The sequence below is a fragment of the Dromiciops gliroides genome, chromosome 5 (genome assembly GCF_019393635.1).
Source record: "Dromiciops gliroides isolate mDroGli1 chromosome 5, mDroGli1.pri, whole genome shotgun sequence".
NCBI classification, from domain to species: Eukaryota; Metazoa; Chordata; class Mammalia; order Microbiotheria; family Microbiotheriidae; genus Dromiciops; species Dromiciops gliroides.
Genome location: NC_057865.1, coordinates 39,395,201 through 39,419,122, shown reverse-complemented (window position 1 = coordinate 39,419,122; position 23,922 = coordinate 39,395,201). Strand labels below are relative to the sequence as shown.

General features: G+C 40.1%; 1 protein-coding gene across 5 annotated transcripts in view; it reads right to left on the bottom strand.

Annotated features, from left to right (window-relative positions):
- Positions 1-361: 361 nt before the first annotated feature.
- The window catches only part of NEK11 (NIMA related kinase 11), a 277,182-nt gene continuing 253,621 nt past the window's right edge, over positions 362-23,922 (bottom strand). For 3 of the 5 annotated variants that reach the window (XM_043968526.1, XM_043968530.1, XM_043968527.1), the window contains 2 exons: positions 2,517-2,658; positions 362-2,246 (listed from right to left, as the gene is read on the bottom strand). In XM_043968526.1, coding sequence (XP_043824461.1) covers positions 2,175-2,246; positions 2,517-2,658 — 214 coding nt within the window. In that variant the 3' untranslated portion in view covers positions 362-2,174. Of the gene's footprint in view, positions 2,659-23,922 lie in introns of all 5 variants that reach the window. The other 2 variants (XM_043968529.1, XM_043968528.1) reach the window with 2 other exon arrangements.

The following is a 23,922-nucleotide window of genomic DNA, read 5'->3' as shown; positions in this document are numbered from 1 at the left end:
AACTATGTAGATCAAGGTTTGTGAAGTAGGCTTTAAAAAAGGGTTTGTTTGATAACTGAATTTCAATATACCCCATTTCCTTTGTATTCCTATGTATCTTATCTTCTGCATTTAGAAACATTATGCTGAGAAGGCATCTAGAGGGTTTAGTCAGACAACTCAAGGGCATATATATGTATGTGTATATGAATATGTACATATGCATATGTGTATATTCGCATGCATGTATATGTGTCTGTGCATGAGTATGTATATGTATATATGAGTGTATATATACATATATGTGTGTGTTAAGAATCCCTGGTATAAGGAATCTTTGAATGAAGAAAAAAAACACAAAAAGTTATACATTCATCACTTAATCAACAAGCATTTATTAAATTCATATACTAATGCTAAGCACTGGGTCCCTGCCCTGAAAGAGCTCATATTCTGTAAGAGGAGACAACACATACATCATGTACTTACAATGCAAGGACACACACTTATCATGAATAAAAGAGATTTAGCACATCTAAGGATTCTTAGGGTAACAAAGTATGAAGTTCAATTTCATGAGAGTAGATTGGGGATGGGATTTTGAATCCCGATCAGCCATTGTATCTGTAACTCCTTTTCATTAGAATATCAATTCAACAATTCAATAAACATATATTAAAGACCTTCTATGAGCAGAGCACTTGGCCAGGTAGTGGGGATTACAGAGACAGAAAGCAAACAATCCGTGCCCACAAGGAGTTCAAGTTCGAATGGGAAAATGCAACATGTCCCCAGTTAGGTAAATACAGCAAGGACAAGGCAATTTCAGAAGGAGAACATCAACAGCTGGAATGGGGAGTTAGTAGGGGCTTTATCAAAGTGAGCTATGAAAGAAGTGAGGGATTTTATGAGGTACAGGTAAGGAAAGAGGATATTTCAGGCAAAGGGAAGACAAAGGACAAAGGTGTGGAGATGGGAGATTGCATGCCAAGTTGAAGAAACAGCTGAAAGGTCTAAAATGCAGAGCACACAAAGGGGACTTAAATGAAATAAATCTGGAAAGATAAGCTAGAACCATAAGTCACAGATTCAACAAATAAAGATCTTTGGAAGGATTAAACAAATAGAAAAATTAATCATCTATAAAGAAATAAATTTGTTTTTCTCATATCCAGTTTAGAAGAAAAGTAGCACTTTGTGAAATGTAAATGTATTTTAGGAAAACTTTAATGGGAAGGCATTCTAGGGAGCCCTGTCTTAATTAAGGAGGACAAATGCTTTTCTGAACTTAGTCCACTCTAACATATATCAATCATAGATTCAGAGCTGAAAGGAAATTTATGGTTTATCTAATCCAACATCCTCATTTTATGGGGAGTTTAAACACCAGGCTAAGGAGTCTTCAATTCACCCTAGAGGTGATGGGGAAACTCTTAACATTTCTGAGAAAGGGGGTAAATTATACATATTAATTTGGCAGCTGTTTTGACATTGGATTGGAGAGGAAAGAGGCAGGAAGCAGTTAAGGCTGATACAGGAGTCATTGACAAAATCCAAGTGAGAGTCAATAAAGGCTGGAACCAGGGCAATGGCTATGTGATGTAAGAGGTAGAACAGGCAAGACTTGGCAACTGATTGGACATAAGGGGTGAGGGAGGAGAAGGAATTGAGGGAGACGCTGAGGCTCCAGACCTCAGAGACTCAAGCATGTTGACATTTCCAACAAAAATAAGGAAGTATGGAGAAGGAATTGGTTTTGGGGAAAATAAAGGCAGGGGAAGAAAGGCAAGAGCCTACCTCTATACCCTGACAACTTCCCCAAACTGGAAGCACAGACTCAATGTCAGTCATTCCTGCAGAGCCCTTAAATGCACTGGCAGCCCAATGGGCATGGCTCATTCTCAAGAGGCCTATCTTGTAGATGTGGTTTCTAGAACTGGAACTAGAAATAACAAGTAGATGAACAGCATATTAGAATAGGAGAGAATGGGAGAGATCATTTACCCCAAACCACCCATTTAATAGGAAACAGGCTAAGAGAGATGAAGTCATTTGCCCAAGCACATAGAACCAGTTAATAGCAGAGGTAGCACAGGAACTCAGATATCCTGAATTCTAATCCAGGACCCTTTCACTATTCCATGCTGGCCACTTCCCCCACTATGAAGAGTTAAAAATACTTTTTTACAGGCTGCTTAGAAAACATCCATTTGCCATGTGGAGTATCCCAACCTTGACTGTACCATGTTGAGCAACATGTAACACACCTAGTTAAGAGAACAGAAAAAAGTATTGTTGGTTAGCTCAAGAAGTAATTATTCCACCGGAGAAAGAATTGAAGACAAAGATGGTATCCCGAGTTATTGATCCATCCCCCAGTACAATCTATCTTGTGCATGTGTCGGGTTAACCTTTGGGATTTGTCTCCCATCTGGTTTGCACCTGATCTTGTCCACTACTTAAAGATGGTTCTAGAATCCAGAATCTTCCCTTGTTGTTTTAAGCAACTGTTCCTCGAAATAGATGAGCTGATCCACCTCAAAACAGTCGCTGGCTCGTGGCACCACTTTCTCCAAGGATTCCCTGATCTCCTCTTCATTGGCATTCTCTCGCCTGGCCTTCCTGAGGTAGCGGTAGACAGTTTCAAACACTTCCAAGCCCAGCTTCTGAATGGCTGACCTGCACAAATAAGAAGGAGAGAAAACAGACAATCTGTACTTCCCTTTAAGGGCAGGTAATGTTGCATCCCATCTCTGCATCCTCAGGACCTAGCATCAAGCCAAGCATCTTTCTTTCTTTCTTTCTTTTTGTGGGGCAATGAGGGTTAAGTGACTTGTCCAGGGTCACACAGCTAGTAAGTGTCAAGTGCCTGAGGCCGGATTTGAACTCAGGTCCTCCTGAATCCAGGGCCGGTGCTTTATCCACTGCACCACCTAGCTGCCCCTAAGCATATTTCTTTCTGTCCAACCTTGTAGTTTCATTGGTATTTAAGATGGCTCAGGGAGAACATTCCTTTTACCAATGAAGATCAGCAATAGTTCTACAGCAGATCATCTTAAAGAATTATTTGAGGCACAAAAAGGTTGACTTTTTCAAGGTCACGTATTTAAAATAGGACTTGAGCCCAGGTCTCCCTAAATCCATGGCCAGGTCTTTATACACTGCACTACATTATCTTGCACATAATAGGTGTCCAATCAATATTTGTTCAGCTCAAATGAATCTAGTTTGACTGAAATGCCTTTGATAACATTACTCTCTAGGGTAGCCACTGCTGAATGATCTGGTGCATCCTGTCAAGTGACCTTAACATTCATGCTAAGCATTAATGATAGAAATATTGATACTGACATTAGTGGTACTACTGTCCACATCAGTACAAGGAAAAGTCTAGCATTTAGCACAGTGCCTGGGACAGAAGACCATCTGATGCCCTAATTGTTGTTCATCCTTTGTTCTTAAAGAGGACCAATGACATCCTGGAGTAATGTCTTAATTTGTGCATGAATTGGATTTAAGTAAGGTAGAACTACACAAAGTCATCAGCCTCAGTCTCTCTCCCAGAGTCACTGACGTCCAGTGGCAGAACAAGAGTCAGGATGACTGGTGATGGCTTGGTATGAAGTAGATGACCTTTACCTTTCTAAATTAAGGTCTTTCCCAGACCTCAGTTTGTATGAGGCAAGTATACTATGGATGGAGGGCAACAGGAAAAAAACAACAACTGAAAAGCCTGCTTTAAATCTCAATCTCTCTCTCTCTCTCTCTCTCTCTCTCTCTCTCTCTCTCTCTCTCTCTCTCTCTCTCTCTCTCTCTCTCCCTCTCTCTCTCTCTCTCTCCCCCCCCCCCGCCCCGCACCTTGGCTGTTTTTAATGTGGGGGAAGAGGCATTGTGGGTTTTAGAAAGAGCGTGAGACTGGGAATCATAGTGACCAGGGACAAAAGTCCTGCCTCAGACTTTTAAGTGCTTTAAAATTGAGTCATCTCCATTAATGCATTATTGGTGGAGCCTATAAACTGATCCAACCATTCTGGAGAGCAATTTGGAGCTATGCCCAAAGGGCTATAAAACTGCATGTCCTTTGACCCAGAAAAAGCACTAATAGGTCTGTACACCAAAGAAATCAAAGAAAAAAGAAAAGGACCTAGTTGTACAAAAATACTTACAGCAGCTCTTTTTGTGATGATAAAGAATTGGAAATTGAGGGGCTGCCCATGAATTGGGAAATAGTCAAACAAGTTGTGTTATATGATTGTGATGGAATATTATTGTGTTATAAGAAATGACAACTAGAATGATTTCAGAAAAACCTTTAAAGACTTACACAAACTGATACAAAGTGAAGTGATCAGAACCAGGAGAACATTATACACAGTAACAGCAACATCATATGATGAAGAATTGTGAATGACTTAGATATTCTTAGCAATACAATGATCAAAGACAATCCCAGAGGACTCATGGTGAAAAATACTGTCTCCAGAGAAAGAACTGATATTGTCTGAATATAGACTGAGGCATACTATTTTTCTACTTTCTTTCTTTTATCCTTCTGTCCTTCCTTTCTCTCTTCCTTCCTTCTTTTCTTCTTTCTTTCCTCTCCTTCTTTCTTTTGTGTTTTTGGACAAAATGACTAATATGGAAATATTTTACATGACTGCACATGAATAACTTATATCAGATTGCTTGCTATCTCAAGCAAGGGGGAGGGCAAGGAGGGAGGAATAGAATTTGGAACTCAAAACTTTAAAAAATACAACAAATGTTAAAAAATGTTTTTATATGTAATTGGGGAAAAGTAAAATGTTATTTTAAAAAATAAAATTGAGTAATCTCTAGCACAGATTTCTTCTGAAGGTATGTATTTGGTCAAATCCAGGAGTCTTTTTAGTGTATTCCTGGCACTTCATCCACAAAATCCAATTTCAATTTCTCTCTATAGCTTCGAAGTCATTTTGGGTGGGCCAAGCCTATGCCAACAAACCAACAGGTTCTACCCAGCTGGAAAGGTTTCAAGGACAGGTGATGGGTTTTGTCCACTGTCCAAAGACCAACCTAATTTTTTAAAAAATTTTTTTTAGTGAGGCAATTGGGGTTAAGTGACTTGTCCAGGGTCACACAGCTAGTAAGTGTTAAGTGTCTGAGGCCAGATTTGAACTCAGGTACTCCTGACGCCAGGGCTGGTGCTCTATCCACTGCGCCACCTAGCTGCCCCTTTAAATATTTAGCACTTGATTATATATTATCTTTTTATATTGCTCTGATTGTTCTACATGTATTATTTCTCCCCCTCCAAGTTAATTTATATTATATTATAAGGAATTTATATTCCTTGAGGGCATGGACATGTCATAAATATCAGGGACTTTTCACCCCTTGACTAGACAATTGTAATAGCCTTTGTTTTGGTGAGGCAATTGGGGTTAAGTGACTTGCCCAAGGTCACACAGCTAGTAAGTGTTAAGTGTCTGAGGCTGGATTTGAACTCAGGTACTCCTGAATCCAGGGCCGGTGCTCTATCCACTGTGCCATCTAGCTGCCCCAAGACCAACCTAATTTGAGCATAAAGGCTAATGACTATGAAGTGATTACTCTTTTTTTGGACACTCTCTGTGAAACAGAGAAAAATACAACTCCCCTCCTCCATTACCCCAATATTTCATATTTGACTTCTTTCCACAGCACCCCAATTCAAGTCCTCTTTAATTCTTCCCTGGATTCTCTATAATAGTATGATATCCCTGATTCTAGGTTTTCCCTTCTCCAAACTATCCTTCACCCAACTGATAATCTACCAACAGGACAGGTCTGACTATATGACTCCCCTGCTCAAAATCCTTCAGTGGCTCCCCAATACCTCCAGAATAAAATAAAATAAAATAAAATAAAAATAGAATATAATAAATAAAATAGAATAAAATAAAAATTCCTCAGTCTGGCATTTAAGGCTCTACGGAATCTAATTCCAACCCACCTATCTATCACCTCTTATTTCACATTTTAGTACCTAATGAAGACAGATGGTATTTGTGAGTAGGTTCCTCTTACTGGCCCATTTGATCACAGTATTTACCGAATAAATATTTCTCAAATGCTCAGAGGGAAGGAGGGGTCTTCCACTGAAGTAGGAATAGCTGATTGCAATAAGCCAGGTGCTTAATAAATGTTGATTGATTGAAAGTATCCACAATGGAGAACAAATTCAAGGTAGAATTTGCTTGTAGGCATTTGAGAAACACACAAACACATTCTAATGCCTCTCTTGTACATCTCTGATCCCTTTATATCTTATTTCACCAACAGATTTACAAAAAATATATATAAAACAATGGGCCAGTGAGTCAAGGGGAGAAAAACTATCTTTCATGTATATTTCTGGAGCTAAACAGTCAAAACCTGGTAAGCCGTTTTAGAACAAAGCACAGAAGAACAACTGCATTATTCGTTAGTAACTTGTAAACTTAGAAATCCCTCCTGCACTAAAGCTCAACTCTACTTCTCTCATTATAGTGGGGAAGTGACCCTGGATTTTCAAAGGTCAGTGGAGCTCAAGGTCTTACTGATTCAACCAAGCTAGACAGAGTCCAAGTACAGGATTCGTTGCCAATAGTAAGCATGGCATATAGAGACTAAGATATAGAGGGGTTCATCACAGGGGTATTGATCATCACATTCTGAATTCTGGGGAAGTATGGTAATGCATCAAGATGGCCCAGCAATAAATCAGTTGTCAGGAAGTCAACAAGCATTTTTAAATGCCTACTATATGTGCCAGTGAAGCATCAGAGGTATTTAGAGGTAAAAAGGACCTAAGGAACAATGAACAAGGTATCCTAGAACCATGGTATGGATTGATACAGAGGGAAGAAAGCAGGACTGAAAGAAAACTATGCACAGGGACCACAGAAATGTAAATGGGGACTTACTAAAAGGCAACAAAATAGAAATAAATAATGTTTATTAATTAATAAATATAAATTTAAAAATATAAACCAAAATGAACAATTTCCATATTAATTAATTTTTAAAATTTAAGCTATTTAGGCTAAATGTTTCTTTTAGTGAGATGACCACTTGGTCAGTCACATAGGAGCCCAACTCTCCTACTTTTACTCCAGAAATGATCTAAAGCTGGGCTTCTTCTTTTTTTTCTTTTTGGACAGGGCAATGAGGGTTAAGTGACTTGCCCAGGGTCACACAGCTAGTAAGTGTCAAGCATCTGAGGTCACATTTGTTTGTTTGTTTATTTGTTTGTTTTGCAGAGCAATGAGGGTTAAGTGACTTGCCCAGGGTCATACAGCTAGTAAGTGTCAAGTGTCTGATGCCGGATTTGAACTCAGGTCCTCCTGAATCCAGGGCCGGTGCTTTATCCACTGCTCCACCTAGCTGCCCCTGAGGTCAGATTTGAATTTAGGTCCTCCTGAATCCAGGGCCAGTGCTCTATCCACTGTGCCACCTAGCTGCCCCTAAAACTGGGCTTCTTAACTTAGAGTCCATAACTTTTTTTTTAGTGAGGCAATTGGGGTTAAGTGACTTGCCCAGGGTCACACAGCTAGTAAGTGTTAAGTGTCTGAGGCTGCATTTGAACTCAGGTCCTCCTGAGTACAAGGCCAGTGCTCTATCCACTGTGCCACCTAGCTGCCCTGAATCCATAACTTTTAAAAAGGAAACATTTGGATAAGTAGATTTCAATATAATTGGTCTTCTTTGTAATCCTATAAATTTTGTTTTATGCATTTAAAAATATTATTCTGAGAAGGCATCATCAGACTACACCAGAAAGATCCATTACACAATAAAGGTAAATGACGACACCTGACTGACTAATGACCAAAAATACCCAAAGAGAAATTTCAGTAAACCCTTTCATGCAGCCCAGGGCTTCACAAAAACAGAAACAAAAGCTGTGAATGCTAGAAGAGCTGTCCTATGGGAGAAGTGTGAGAATCGTGAGGATGATGATGCTGCTGATAGCATTTATATAGCACTTTACAAGTATGATTTCATTTGATCTTTACAACAACCCTTGGGAGGCAGGTGCTATTCTTATTATTCCCCACTTTAGAGATGAGGAAACTGAAGTAGCCAGAGGTCAAATGAATTGCCCAGAGTCAAAGAGCTAGCAAGTGTCTGGGACCAGTTTGGAGCTTGGGTCTCTCTGACTCCAGGTCTTGTCCTTTACCCAGTACACCACCTGGTTATCTCACCCAGCAAAAGCACAGGTAGATTTCCTGGAAACACTTGGCATCACTACAAAAGAAGCCCATGGTAGCTCCCTGGCTGGGTGAGCCCTAAGGAGTGCAGAAAGTCACCCAGGACTCTGATCAAGGAACACTCAAAGGCAAAAGAAGACCATCTAGTGCCCTAATATGCAACTGCCCATTGTGATTAGTCAGGCAAAAGCAAACCCTGCCCTGAAGGAGCTTACATTCCACTTGGCAAGACAACATATAAATAGTAACGGACATACAAGATATTTACTATAAAGATAAACTCAGAGGGAAGGCATTAGAGGCAGGTCAAACCAGGAAAGTCCTCCTGCACAAGGTGGGATTTGAGTTGATTCTTAAAGGAAAGCAGGCAAATCTCCTTTTTTTTGGAGAGGAATAAACATTTTTATTTATAGTTTTGAGTTTCAATTTTTATCACTCCTTCCCTCCCCTCTCCCTGAGGTGGTAAGCAATCAGATATAGGTTATACATGCACAACTATATAAAGCATTACCATATTAGTCATTTTGTACAAGAAAACTTGAATAAAAGAAAAAAATGAAAGAAAGTGAAAAATAGCATGCTTCAGTCTGTGTTCCATCAATATCAGTTCTTTCTTTGGAGGTGGATAGTATGTTTCATCGATGGTCCTTTGGGATTGTCTTAGATCATTGTATTGTTGAGAATAGTTAAGTCATTCACAGTTCTTCATCAAACAGTATTGCTGTCTCTGTGTACAATATTCTCTTGGTTCTGCTCCCTTCACTATACATCAGTTCATACAAGTCTTTCCAGGCCTTTCTGAAATCATTCTGCTTGTCATTTCTTATAGCACAATAATATTCCATCACCATCATATACCACAGCTTGTTTAGCCATTCCCCAACTGATGGACATTCCTTTGGAAATCTCCTTTTCTAAAAAATGATTTTAAATGCATAAAATAAAATATAACAGGTTACAAAGGAAAGCATATATGTGGAGATACAGTTATCAAAGTATTTTTTAAAAACCAAGTTCACAGATCTGAGGTTAAGAAGGCTTGCACTGGATGATTTCCAAGGTCTTTTCCAGCTCTGAATCTTAAAATTCTATGAATATAAATTCTCTTCCATCTTTCTGATCCATTTTATTTAGAGGATAATGAAGCTCATTGTTCCAGGGGCTTGATAAAAGGATGCCAGGTCCTTTTCCTGGTCTACAGATATTAAGATTTTTTGTTTGACAAATGCACCTCATCGCCTTAGGCAACCTCTTCACCTGGCTGCATTCCTGAACTCAATTGAATTTCATCATCCTGCCAGATTATATCCTCCTCAGCCCTGGGACCCTCCTTCCCTCTGATCAGAGAGGATAGAACAGTGGAGAGCTCCTCTTCCCAGACCCCCTAGTGAAGGAGGGCATCCCGGGCTACATCTCTTCCTTTCCCATCTAGTTGTATTCCTTTAGATTTCACCCTCCTGTACCTTTTCAACTTGTTTTTAATCTTGCTCCATTAGATTATAAGATACAAGAGAACAGGCACTGTCATTGCCTTTCTTAGTACAGTGCCTGGCACATAGTAGGTACTTAATGTTTACTGAATGACTGATTGACCTCTTGCCATCCCCCAATCCACTGGTCCTCACAGAGAAACTCTTAGGAGTATGCAGGCAGGTGCCTCATCTACATGGTTGGTAAACGTCAGGAAGTAGGTAGAGGGCTTTGTCCTGTTCTGCAATGTTACTGTTTCATATGAAGCTCCTCTGCATAAAGAGCCGGTCAGTCGTGCCACCAACACATTCATTTTAAGAAAAGGAAAAAAAAATGATGGATGTCATAGAATTGCCTTGAAAATATTACAGTGTGAATTTATTCTGACACTTGGAAAACAAGCTGCAGTCTTCTTGCCAGTGACGCCTTCAGATATTTATGGAATTTGTAAATAGAAAAACTCTATTTAAGGGGAACTTGGTGGTGTTATCTAACATCCAGGAGGCACGGAGGGCTCTCAGTTCCATCTCCAACAGAGGAGAAGTGGTGTCTGCTTTATAGGCAGTAGAAAAGCCTGACATTTCTTAGAGGGCTTTAAAAGTCTTCAGAGACTGACTGGGGTACGTTGGCTCTTTTCAGCCTCAGAATAAGTCAAGGAGGTAGGTATTACTGAAAGTAGCCCCCATTTTCCAGAAGAGGAAACTGAGGGTCAAAGAGGTCAAGCTAGTCAATGACAGTGGCAGGGTTTGATTCCAGATCTCCCGGCCTCCAAATTCATCACTTTGACCACTATGCTATGATGTTATAGGCAAGCACTCGGCCAGGAGTCAGGAAATCCTGAGTTCAAATCCTCCCAAGGATGCTAGATTCATGACCCTAAGCAAAGTGATTTACCTGTTGTCTGCCTCAGTTTTCTCAAGTGTATAATGGGGATAATAATAGCAGTTACCTCCCAGGGTGATTGAGAGGATCAAATGAGAGAATAAATGCAAAGCTCTCTATAAACCTTGTAGTTCCATATAAATGCTAGTTAGCTGTTATCTCTTTATAAGCAAGGAAAATGAGGTCAAACAGACATATTCAAATATGTAAATGGATCTATGATTTCATTGATTCTGGAGTTCCCTCCAGTGATTCAGCTTGCGTCCTCCATCCATGTCTGCCCGTGCCATGTGACCCTCCAACCATACTTTCCTAGAAGGTCATCATATGGGTTCTACCCAATGTTCTGAAGACTTTCCTCATTTTCCTCCCAACATCTCAAGAGTAACAACAGAACTATTGGCTAGTCACCCAGCGTCCTTTGCTCTTTCCTTATAACTGGCCCATCTTCTCTTCCTGTCAGGCAATTCCTCAATGACACCCTTAACTCCTATTTTTCTGTTTGGAGTTCCTCACAGCTTACATATGGTAGCCTGCTTGCCCCCACCATTCTCCTCACCATTACTCTCTCTGAGACACTCTCCTATATTCTTCGGAAGCAGTGGTATTCCATGGTTCGCTACCACATAGCAACACCAATAAAAACATTAAATGACTTTGACAAAAACCCTGAGGTAGAGGAATCTCTTAAATCAAAGAAAACTGATGCAAATATCTTTTCCATTCTTTTCTTCTTTCTGATTGATCCCGTTCCCCAAATCAGCCATTCTGCTTAAGAGAGTACTCTTAGTGGTTTGGGTCTGAGGCACGGCTCTGCTGCCAAGGCCGGCTTTTAAGTCAGTATCTGTGCTGTTTTGCCATCCACTTCTGGATGTCAGGGATGATTCTATTCTCATGTCTTACTATGTATCTCAAACTCCATTAAACCAAAATGGAGCCCCTAGTTTTTGCCTGCTCACTCGGGGCAGCACGGTGAAGTGAAAAAGAATATCAGACTTAGAGTCAGGAAGAGTTGGGTCCAAATGCCAACTCGGAGCCTTGTTAGCTATGTGACTTTGGGCAAATTACTTAACCTCTCTGGTTCTCATTTTCCCATTTGAAAAATGGGGTTAAGGGAATTTTTAGTACCTTCCTCAGAGTTTCTTGTGAGGCTTAAGTGAGAAAATGTGTATAAAATGTTTTGGAATCCTTAAAGTGCCACATAAAAGTCATTATTATTGTTATTATTACTATTCTAATTATTCTACCACCGACTTATCCATCTTGAAACCCTCCAAGTCACCCCTTCCTCACTCCACTCCACAAATGCAGTCATTTTGTGACTTGTAGACAATACAAACCCCGCACCTCATCAGTTTGTTCTAAGTTTATGGATATATTTATTTTTATCAAGTCCTCTTAATACTTATCTCTATTCCATGGAGTCCATGTGCCCCTGGGCTAGGTACTACATCTGTCTAGTTCTGCAAGGATGTATATGCCAACAATCCTTTTTTTAAATCCATATTTCCCAAGTGCAGAGATAATGAGGAAGGAACAAAAAAGGTCATGTTTGGAATGAATACATTATATATAATCAGGGATGATCCAGGAACTTCCATGTTTAAATGCTAAAAATATAGATAATAAGAGAGTTTGGAGCCTGTGTAGGAGGAAAACAGCCCTTACGGAAAGAAATCAACAGCTCTGCAGCCCACCTTCCATAATTCGAAAGCTAAGCCAGGCCCTGCACGTGGATTCTAACATTTTATTAAAAAAATGTTGTTGCCTCTTGAATTCTTTAGCCAGGGAGAGAAAACTCCAGCTTAGGATTTATGAGATTTTCTTCTTTGTAATCACTTCCCCACCCTGAAATGAGCCTCTGTTATTTACGTCCAGAGCAGGGTGGTGAATGCCGAGGACACAAAGTCAAAATGAGCCAAGCGTCTGCCCTCAAACAGGTCACGCTCTGATTGGGGACAGGCATTGCAGGAGCAGGTCCTTAGATGCATCTGGCTTCATGAATACCCTTCGGTTTTCAGATGGCGAAATTGATGCACAGAGAATTTAAGCGGCTTGCCCAAAGTTGTTCAATTAGTATCTAAAGGAGAATGTAGACCCAGATTTTTCTAAGTCTAAGTAAGTCCAGTGCCCTACCCCCTATCCCATACTGTATCCAGATAGGTCATTCCATTGGTATAAGGAACTCTCCTAGTGAAATTCTCTCTAACAACGAAGGTAAGCAAATTACAACCTCAGTAAATCGTCTTAGCCTAGGTGGCGCCAAAGTGCACAGGGCACCAGTTCTGGAGTCAGGAAGACTCTTCCTGACTTCAAATCTGGCCTCAGACACTTAGTAGCTGTGTGACCCTGGGCAAGTCACTTCACCCTGTTTGCCTCAGTATCTTCATGTGTCAAATGAACTGGAGAAGGAAATGGCAAATCACTCCAGTATCCCTTCCAAGAAAACCCCCAACTGAACAACAAAACTCTCTACATGGTTGCATTTTGACTTAATATTTGAATGGGGGGCTCCTTCAGAGCAGGAATTATTTTATTCTTTGTATTCATAGATATACCCGGTGGCTAGTACAGGGTCTGGAAAAATATATACACCTAAATAAATGCTTGTTGAGTGAAAGATGGGGCTATGTGAGTTGAAGCAATCACAACAAGCAGGCTCAGCAGGAAAGAAGAGAGATACACCAGGCTACAAGCAAGGAACAACTTCCTAACAGAACTCTCCAAAAAGAAAGCGGTCTCCTCTCCTTAGACTCCTTTATTGTTGGAGGTTTTGTATTGTTTTGCAGAACCACAAAATGTGAGACATGAAAGAGCCACCAAGGCCATCTAGTTCGACCTCTACACCAAAGCAATTCCCAGGAGATGAAGCATTTATTAGGCACTTGTTGTATGTCAGGTACTGTGCTAAGTGCTGAGATGCGAATCTAAGCAAGCCAGCCAGGCCTTTCCCCCAAGGTGCTGACATTCTTATAGAAGATGATAAAACACAGAAAACTGGAGGGGGAGAGGAATATGTTTCCCCGGTCATCCTTTGGAGCTGGTTCCAGAAAGGATAAAGAAGCTTGCTAATCAGATCCCAGGTGGTTCTGGGAAGGGTCCAAGGTTCTGTGGGGGTGATGGCCAGCGTGGAGGGGGCAGGATTGGGAGCCGGTGCCCTATTCTCACTGAGCAGTCCTCCAGCCTCTGTTTAAAGACCTCCAAGGAGGAGGAACCCAGTGTCTCTATAGGCAGCCCATTTAACTTCCGGACGGTCCTAATTGCGAGGAAGGTTTTCCTGGCATCAAGCTTAAACTAGTCTCTTTGCCACTTTCATCCATCATTTCTGATTCTTTCTTCTGGGACTAAAACAAACTCAAATGGAAATCTTCCTCCACCTGATAGTGCTTCAAATACTCGAAGACAGCTATCATGCTCCCTTATTTGCACCAAGTCTTCCTTTTTCCAGGCTAAATGCATCCCCTCCCTTCAATGATTCTCATATGGCCAGACACCATGATGGCTTCCCTCCTCTGGACACTCTGTCTTTCTTTAAATGGTGGTGCCCAGAAATGAACACAACAGTCCATACGAGGACTGAAGAAGGCCAAGTATGACAGGACTATCGCCTCCCTGTTTCTGGAAGTTGAGCCCATATACGCATTAGCTTTTGTGGCTGTGACACCACATTACAGACATATTTAGCTTGCAGTCCACTAAAACCCCAAGATCTTTTTCTCAGAACAACTGCTATCTATTCAGGCCTCCACCATCTGAGAAGGTTATTCAGTCCAGGTTGGACCAGGCAGCATCTGAGTTCCTTTCTCATTCAGATTCTGTGGATACCAAAGGAGAGAAGAGGGGGTAGAGTAAGGGAGAGCAGAGAGAACACAGAGTCCACCACCTACTTTCTGGCTTTGCCAGAGGGGGAGTGAAGAGCGCCGTATCCTGCTGTGGCTCATCCCAGGTGAAGCCTCAAAGTAAGAAGAACCTAACAGCCCTCAGTTCCCCTGGGGTTGTCACCAGCTGCAGCAACACTGCTCAACAGATTGTTGCTGTCTGCCACGGAAAGTTAAATACGGCAGAAGCCAGCAGCCGGGACATTTTTTAGCATCTTGCTTCAAAACAATATTTAGCTGCCTGGCAACAATTAAAATTTAACCCTTTCCTTTCCCGGAGAAAAACAGTGAGCAATTTGTATTCATGGGACAGTCCTGATTACAGCTGTAATTCATTTGTGGTGACGAAGCAAAAGCAACACAGAAGTAAGAACCCATATACAACAGGCATACTCTTTCCCACCCCTCTGCGATCAGCACTGCGGCATGGCTTCACCTGCCCTCTCGTCCTCCCCAGCTGAGGCCAGATACACGCTCTGCAGGTGAAAGTGACAGGCACACAGCCTGGCTCCTGTGAACAGTCGGGCCCCACGGACCCCTGCCTGCCAATCTACCAATAGTCTGTCCACGTTACCATTTCACTATCATGTCCTGGATGCTTCTATCTCGAAGTATGACTCAGCCTCTGACTTGGAGAAATACATACATACACATATACACACGTCTGTGCATATATGCATGTATGTATGTATATACACATACATGTATTATATACTCTACTCCTTATGTATGTTCTAACGGACACCTTGTCTCCCTTATTAGTATGCAAGCTTCTCCGGGGCAGGGATTGGTTTTTGTTACCCCCATTCTTTGTATCTCCAGCACTCAGCACAATGCCTTGCACACAAAAGCACTTAATAGATGTTCACAGATTGATTGATTGATTGACTGATTGTCCATCCCTTTCCCTGTGTCCTCTGGAATTCCTGTTTCATAGTGAACAGACTACCTTGTTTCTACTGAAAATACCGTCAATCTTCCCATCACTCCTCCTTCTCCCTTCCCCCAGGGAGCTTGGGAAATCTTGCCATTCCTACATCTCCTCTGGTCTTCTCTCTACTCACACAGCTGCCCCTTTACTCCAGGCTTCCATCACCTCTCAATTAGATTACTGCTAAGGTCTTTTAATTGGCTCCCTGGCTTCAAGTATCCCTCTTCTGGTTCATTCTCCTAAGCTGCTTTCCTTAAGCACAGACTGGAACATGTCATTTTTATACTCAATAATCTTCAGTGGCTCCCTATTAATTCTCAGATAAAATAAACTCCTCACTTTAGTTTTTCTTTTTTCTTTTCTTTTCTTTTCTTTTTTTTTTTTTTTTGGTGAGGCAATGAGAGTGACTTGCCCAAGGTCACACAGCTAGTGTCAAGTGTCTGAGGCCACATTTGAACTCAGGTCCTCTTGAATTAAGGGCCAGTGTTTTATCCACTGCACCACCTAGCTGCCCCCTAACTTTAGTTTTTAAGCCCCATTTAGCCTGGTCCCAACCTTTCTTTCTTGCCTCACTGGACATTGCTCCCTATCTCAAAAACAGTCATCTAGTCAATGACCTTTCCTCTCTTCCTTATACAGAGCACCCTTTCTCCAATATGCACACCTTGCACTGCCTGTCTCCCATGTGTGATGCTGCTCCCTCCTTACCTTGGTTTCTTAGAATTCCTCTCTTCTTTCAAGATACAACTTGGGCATCAATTTTGCCATGGAGTTCTTCCCAATCCCCTCAACTACTATTGCCCCCTTGCCCAAACTACCTTGTGTTTAACTACACTTTGTGTGTGTATAGATATAGATGTATATGTATGTATATGTGTCTATAGAGAAATGGTATGTATGTTATATATGTTTAGAGATATAGCTCTATATTCTGTACATGTATACATATATACACTTGTGTATATGCATGTGCGCATATGTATGTGTTGCATATATACACATACATGATAGGGATTATTTAACTCCTTTTTCTTGTATCTCCAGTCCCTGGCACATAGTAGGTGCTTAATAAATGCCTACTGATTGATTGAAATGTAAAACTGGCTAAATAGAAGTCCTGAAAAGTGACAGCATTTATTTAGCACTAAAAGATGATAAGTACTCATACAAACCAGGAAGCAGCATCTTTAGCAGGGGCATCAGAAAATCCTCCTCATCTGCAGGACAGTCACATTTAATTTTTATCCCAATTTGGCTAAATTAAAATTTTTCTATGTAAATACAAAAGCTCATTTCCCCTACGGCTTCTTAATAAATGCGCAATTCCTTTAGTGCAGAAATCCTTTGATAACCACAGACAGCCCAGCAAGAGAAAGCCTTGGGAAGTCTTAAAAATAACTGAGGCAAGAGTAGCAGATGGAGAATGACAGCGTCTGGACAGGAGGGGGAAGATGTTCTATAAGCCTTGGGAAAGATGGTTGAGGGAAATCAAATCAATATCATTATCCTCCTGTGGGCTTCATTAACTGACTGAAATACATTTGTAAAACAATAATCCATGGCAGCACCTGCTTCAGGAAGGAGGCAGTGCCTTGAGATGGAATGTCTAGTGAGGGCACCTGCCTGTGGGCACTGATGATAGAAGGAAGGAAACAGGCACTTATTAAGCACCTACTACGCGGCACTTTAAAAACATTATCTCCTTTGATCTTTGAAACATCCCTCAGAAGTAGGCGGTGCTAGTACTGTTGTTGTGGTTCAGTTGTTTCATCACATCCGACTATGATACCATTTGGGGTTTTCTTGGCAGAGACATAAAGTGGTTTGCCATTTCCTTCTCCAGCTCATTGTACAGATGAGGAAACTGAGGCAAACAGAGGCTAAGTGACTTGCTGAGAGTCACACAACTAATAAGTATCCAGGATGGGATTTGAACTCAGGTCTTGCTGACTTCAAGCCCAGTGCTCTATCTGCTGTGCCAGCCAGGGGTTTGAAAGAGACGTTGCTATACCTGGGGCCCTGAATATTTCACAGTTGATCTTGTAAGGACAGTGGCTCACTTCGAAATGGCTTTGCCCTGGGGCTTAGTCTTTGATACAGGTATGCCAAGGACTTGGACTGGTCCTGTGGCCAAACCCAAGAGGAAACAAGCTCTCAAGAAATACAATGTAGTCACAATGTGTTTTTAGTTTAAGATCAAAGAGCCTCTCCCTCCCCACACCACCCACCTTGCTTCAACCTCTGAGAGATTTACCTTATTTGACTCTGTATTACTGGCAGGCTGGGGAGCACAGTGCTTAAAGCAGGGGACTTGGAATCAGAGGATCTGAGTTTGAATCCTGACTCTGCTGCTTCTACCTTTGGTGACACTGGGAAAGCTAAATCATTCCTCTGGGCCTTGGTTTCTTCATCTGTAAAATGGGAATATGGGAGTATTGGAAGAGATGGTCCCTGAGGTTACATATTTCTAACTCTACCTTCCCTAGGAAGCACCTGCAGAGTCCCACTAGACTGATGAGAAAAATAAGATGCTGTTCCTCTCACTCTCTTTATCTTTTTTTAACAGCCAGCATTTCTAGACCTTTATCAAATAATGGTAGTTCTATAAATACTAGCTACTGCAGCAGAGAAGACAAGGAATAGGCAGAGGCAAAAAGGGAGTAAAATGATTTCTCTTTATAGATACAATCCCTGAGATACAACCAAACAGAAACAATAACTGCAAGAAAGTAGCAGGATCTAAAATGAACCCATAAAAATCATCGGTCTTTCTGTTTATTATTAACAAAACAGAGTAGGAGGAGATAAGAAACATATTCCATTCAAAAATAACCTCCAACTGTATAAAACATCTGGGAGTTAGCCTACCAAGACATGCCAAACTCATGTGCCTATAATTACAGAACACTCTTTACAGAAAAAAGTAAATCAACAATGGAAAAGATATTACTTGTTCATGGTTGGGCTATGCCAATGTAATTAAAATGATACTTCCTAAATTAGTTTATGGATTTAGAACCATACCAATCAAACCACTCAGAGGTTGCTTTAAAGAACTAGAAAAAAAAAAGATGGCCAAATTAATTGAAATAACAAAAGGTTAAGAATCTCAAGGGAAACAATGAACAGAAGTTAGGAATGAAGGGGACCAAGCAATACCAAATCTCAAACCCTCCTATAAAGCAATAGTCATCAAAGCTATTTGGTATTGATTATAAAAAATCAAAAAGCTTATCAATGGAACAGATTAACTAAACAGAATGCTGAAGCAATTGAACATAGTAGCTCCAAAGAGCTGAAATCACTGGGGTAAGGACTTACTTATTCAACAAAAGCTGCTAGGCAAACTGGAAAGCACCTTGAAACAAATCACGTTTAGATGGACATCTAACACTTTATTCCAAAATAAGCTCCAAATGGATACAAGACCTAAATATAAAAAGTCATTATAAATAGAGAAGGGAAAATTACTTTGACAACTATCAATAGATAATTTTTAAAAAATACAACTTATTGACATATTTGTTTTTATATCACCTCCATTTTCCAATGTATCCCCTTGTTTTAACCCTTCCAGAGAGTCACCCCTTATAACAAAGAATAAAAAATGGGAGGTTTGGGGGCTGGTTGTTTTTGTTTTTGTTTTTGCAAAGACAGAGGGAAAGAAACAGATCAGCAGAACTAACCAACAACCTTTCAACATCTGATGATATATGGGGAATGGTCTTCTTACGTTTCTTCTTCAGAGCCAGGCTGTGTCTTTATAATTTTACTACTTTCATTTTGAACAGCGTTTTTTTAAATAAATTTTTGTTGCTATCTTTTATTTTTATATCACCTACATTTCTCAATGTTTCTCTCTCTCCACTCCTCTTAGAGAGCCCTACCTTATAACAAAGATTTTTTTCAAAGGGGAGGAAACTAACCTATGTATCAAAAAAGTCTGATGTTATATGTACTTTTCATACCCATAGTCCCCCATCTCTGCAGAGAAGCAGTGGGAGGAGCTTCCTCAAGTCTCTTCTATGGAGCCATGGTTGGACATCATCATTTCGTAACATTCCATTTCAATTGTTTTTGTTCTTTCCATCTAAATCCTTATAGCCAATGTGCACATTGTTTTCCTAGTACTTCTTGTACTTTGCATACATTCCTATGTCTTCCCTGCTTTTCTCTAGTCATCACATTCATCATTTATTACAGCATAGTAAGGCATTACCTTCATGTACCATGATTTATTTAGCCATTTCCTAACAAACAGGCATCTACTATGTTTCTAGTTCTTTGCCAATACAAAAAAAAGCAATATAAATATTTTCATGATATGTTGTTGTTCACTCATTTTTCCGTGTCCAACTCTTTGTGATCCCATTTGGGGTTTTCATGTCAAAAATACTGGATCGCCATTTCCTTCTCCAGGTCATTTTACAGATGAGGAAACTGAGGCAAACAGGGTTAAGGGACTGGCCCAGGGTCACAGAGCCACTAAGTGTCTCAGGCCAGATTTGAACTCAGGAAGATGAGTCTTCCTGACTCCAGGCCTGGTGCTTTATGTAGTATGATGTCACCTAGCTGCCTTCTTTCATGTCACTCAACTCAGGATATACATCCCTGGATCAAAGGTATGGACATTTTAGTCATTTTCTTCTCATAACTCCATATTGCTTTTCAAAATGACAGGACCAATTGTTGGGCATGACAGATAGATGTAATCAAAGATAAAATGGACAATTTTGATTATATAAAATCTTTTACATAAGCAAAATTACCACAATTAAAATTAGAAGGGATATAGTTTACTGATAAAAAAAACTTTGTAGCAAGTTTTTCTTATAAAGGTTTAAGAAAAGAGCCATCCTTCAATAGGCACATGGTAAAAGGAGATGAATTAGCTTTCACATGAAGCAAAGCAAGTTATCAACAACACATGAAAAATGTTCCAAGTCATGGCTAATAAGAGAAATGAACATTAAAACAACCATGCAGTTTTATCTCACACCCACTGAAAGACAAGGACAACAGAAGAGGAAAATGGTAATTGGAGGGAAGATGGAAGAACAGGCACACAACTGTATTATTGGTACAGCTATGAATTGGTCCAACCCTAATGGAAAGCAATCTAGAAATATACTCCAGAAGTCACCATACTGTTCACAAGTGCATACTCTTTGACCCAGCAACACCACTATGAGGCATCTACCTCCAAGAAGACTGATGAAAGAGGGAACACAGTCCTTTGTCCAAAAATACTTACAGCTTTTTCTTGGAGTAAAGCCAAATCAAAGCACTAGAAATAGAGAGAATGGCCATCAATTGGGGAATAGCCAAATCAACTGTGGCACATGAGTGAATAGGAATATTATTGTACCATAAGAAATAGCAAATGTGACAGATTGAGAGGCCTCAGAAGACTGGAATGAACTGTCACAGAATGAAGTGAGCAGAACCACAAAAGCAATTTACACAATGACCACAACAGCTTAGAAAGACTAGAGACTTCTGACCAATGCATGGACCAACCATTACTTCAGAGGACTCATGATAAAATATCAATCAATGAATAAACATTTATTAAGTGCCTATTGTGTGCCAACCTCTTGGCAGAGAGAGAGGGGATAGAGGTGAAAAATGATGTTAGTCATTTATTTTCAGTCAGTCAACATGCTGAGTTTTTTAACTTGACTAAATTAATTCGTTACAAGGGAGAGTTTCTATGTGAGGGTAGGGGAAAGGTAGTGGGTAGTGATAGATTAAAAAACAGAAAGGAGCATCAATAAAAAGTTAAAAATGGAAAGAAGGAAAAACATTTCAGATAAGAGACACACAGGGTAATTTTAAATTGTTATAATGTTAAATTGAATATATAATTTAATAGAAGTTTGTGGTTTTTATGCAATTTTTATTCTTTGTATATGGAAATGTTTGTGTTTGTTGATAATCATTCAACAAAAATTTATAAAGTGCCTACTCTGTGCCAAGCACTGTGCCAAGCAATGGGAATACCAAAAAAATGGTAAAAGACAGCCTCTACCCTCAAGGAGTTCACAGTCTACAGGAGGAGATAACCCACAAAGAACTCTGTAGCACAGTGCCTGACATATAGTAGACACTTAATAAATTTTCATAGGACTGCATTACAAACAAGGTAAATTCATAATAGAAAAGAATTTAAAAAAAGAAAAAGAAAATAGCTGATACAAGGAGACCAAGGTCACAAAAGGTCAGTAGTAGATTCAGATAGAAAGAAGTTAGGTCCTCTGACTCTTGAAGCTCATATTTTATCTGCTGGATCAGATAGACCAAGAGATGAGTGAAATAAAAAATCATCAAGACCATTGATTTGCTATTGACAGAGGACACCAAAGGACACCAAAGCTGTAATTGCAGACTCCTCCAATCTTTGTCATCTCTGGTTGCAATGCAAGGCACATATCTGAACCCAGCTATGACTGGCTAACCTGTAAAGGTTCACTTATTGCTCCCTAGGATTAAATGGGATAAAGGCTAATGTGATAAGAACCCTGTCAATTTCAGTCTGACTAGAAGGTAGGTGACAAGACCGTCTCTGCTGGCCTCACTGCTGGCAGCATCTTGGGGACTTGGCTACCTCAGCTCTATTCCTTGACTCCTAATTCTATACCAACCACAAGTCACCTTTCCAGTGAAATGGAGTCAACTTCCTGCCCTTCTAAAGATGCACTAGCAAAGATATCTAAATTCAGCCTATTAATGAGTGATTGGAAACAGAGAAGCAAGTCCCTTATGCATACTTGTTTGTTTGTTTGGTGTTGGTGATGAAAGGTGATATAGATGGGGGCAAGGGCAGCACTAATGAAATATTTCCAGTGAGACGTATTTAATTGGATCTATAGCTAAGAGTCTTGTTTGAGGGTGGTAGAAGGCACTCATTCTGGTTTCTCTGTCGCTTAAGAGAGAGGAATGGGAAGAACAGAACTAAACTGTATCATTCAGATTAGAATGTTCTGACCAGAAGGGTATTAGACCCCTCAGAAAGTAATGCCAGTAGAAGTGATGAAAGAGCCCATAACAGAGGATTTGAGTAGTAAAGGATCTTAGTTGAATGCCCCCATTTTATAGATGAGGGAACTAGAATCCAGAGAGATGAAAAGATCTGAGGTGGCACTTTAAGGAGGGGAAGAAAATGAGGATTTATTAAGCACTTATTGTGTGCCAGGCACTGTGCTAAGTGCTTTATATTTATCTCATTTGATCCTCACCACAACCCTAAGAGGTAGGTGCTATTATTAGCCCCACTTTACAGTTGAGGAAATTGAAGCAAACAGGTTAAGTGACTTGCCCAGGGTCATAAAACTAGTAAGTTTCTGAGGTTGGATTTGAATTCATGTATTCCTGATTCCAGGCCTGGAGGTCTATCCACTGTTGCCACCTAGCTGCCTAAGTCAGCATTTCTACTATATCATTGCTTATATTTATTTAGAATTTCCCCTCACCTTACATGTAAAAACATAAGGTAACATCGATTTTTAAAACTTTGTATTCCAAATTCTCATCCTTCCTCCCTATTCCCCTGTAAGAACTCGTGCAATTCAATATGTTATACATATGCAGTTGTGCAAAACATAGCAGACAAAAAGACTTTAGAAAAAGTAACTAACAACAACAACAAAATATACTTCCATCTGTATTCAAGCCCCATCAGTTCTTTCTCTGTAGATGGATTGCATTTTTCATAAGTCCTTCAGAGTTGTCTTGGATCATTGCATTGCTGAAAATAACTAAGTTATTCACAACAGATCATCTTACAATATTGCTGTTATTTTGTATACAGTGTCATTGCTTATAGAAGCTTAGATGCCTTGCTACATCTATTTGGTTTCAGATCCCCAGAGTCAGTCTACCTTAGTACCTGGCACATAATCATATGACTGACCTTGAATGAATGCTTGTTGAATTGAAATGAATGAGGCACTTTATAGTATAGATACTGATGAGGTACAGTTTCAGTGATTATAAAAACCCACTTTTATTATGGGGAAATGTATAAAATGAGCATCAGAATTGATTAAAATTATTGGACAATGATCTTTTATCAACTTGACAGAAATATGGCGACTGTTTATAAGGAGTAGAAAGCTTTCTCTCACTCCAGCACACAGGCACTGGCTTTGGAAGGACTTGGTTCAATTTTCCCTATCTATTCTACTTTTGGCAATTAACCAAGGGAAATTTAAATACCCTGGACCTGATGGTCCAAGGTAAAGAAGAGAATGGTGTTCCCTTCAAATCTATACATCTTTCTTTCTCAGCCAAACTCCTTGAAAAAAAGACATCTCCTCTCAGTGCTTCTAATTCTCCTCTTACTTTCTTCCAAACTCTTTGAAATCTGACTTCAAACCTCATTCAGCTGAAACCACTCTCTCCAATGACCTAACAGAGTCCTCTCCATCCTCATCTCTCTTTACCTCTCTGTAGCATCTGACACTGACCACCCTTTTTCCTATTCTCTTATTTCTTATTCCTATATTCTTTCCTAGCTTGAGTTTTCATTACACTGCTCTCTCCGACTTCACCCCTACCTCTGCAATAG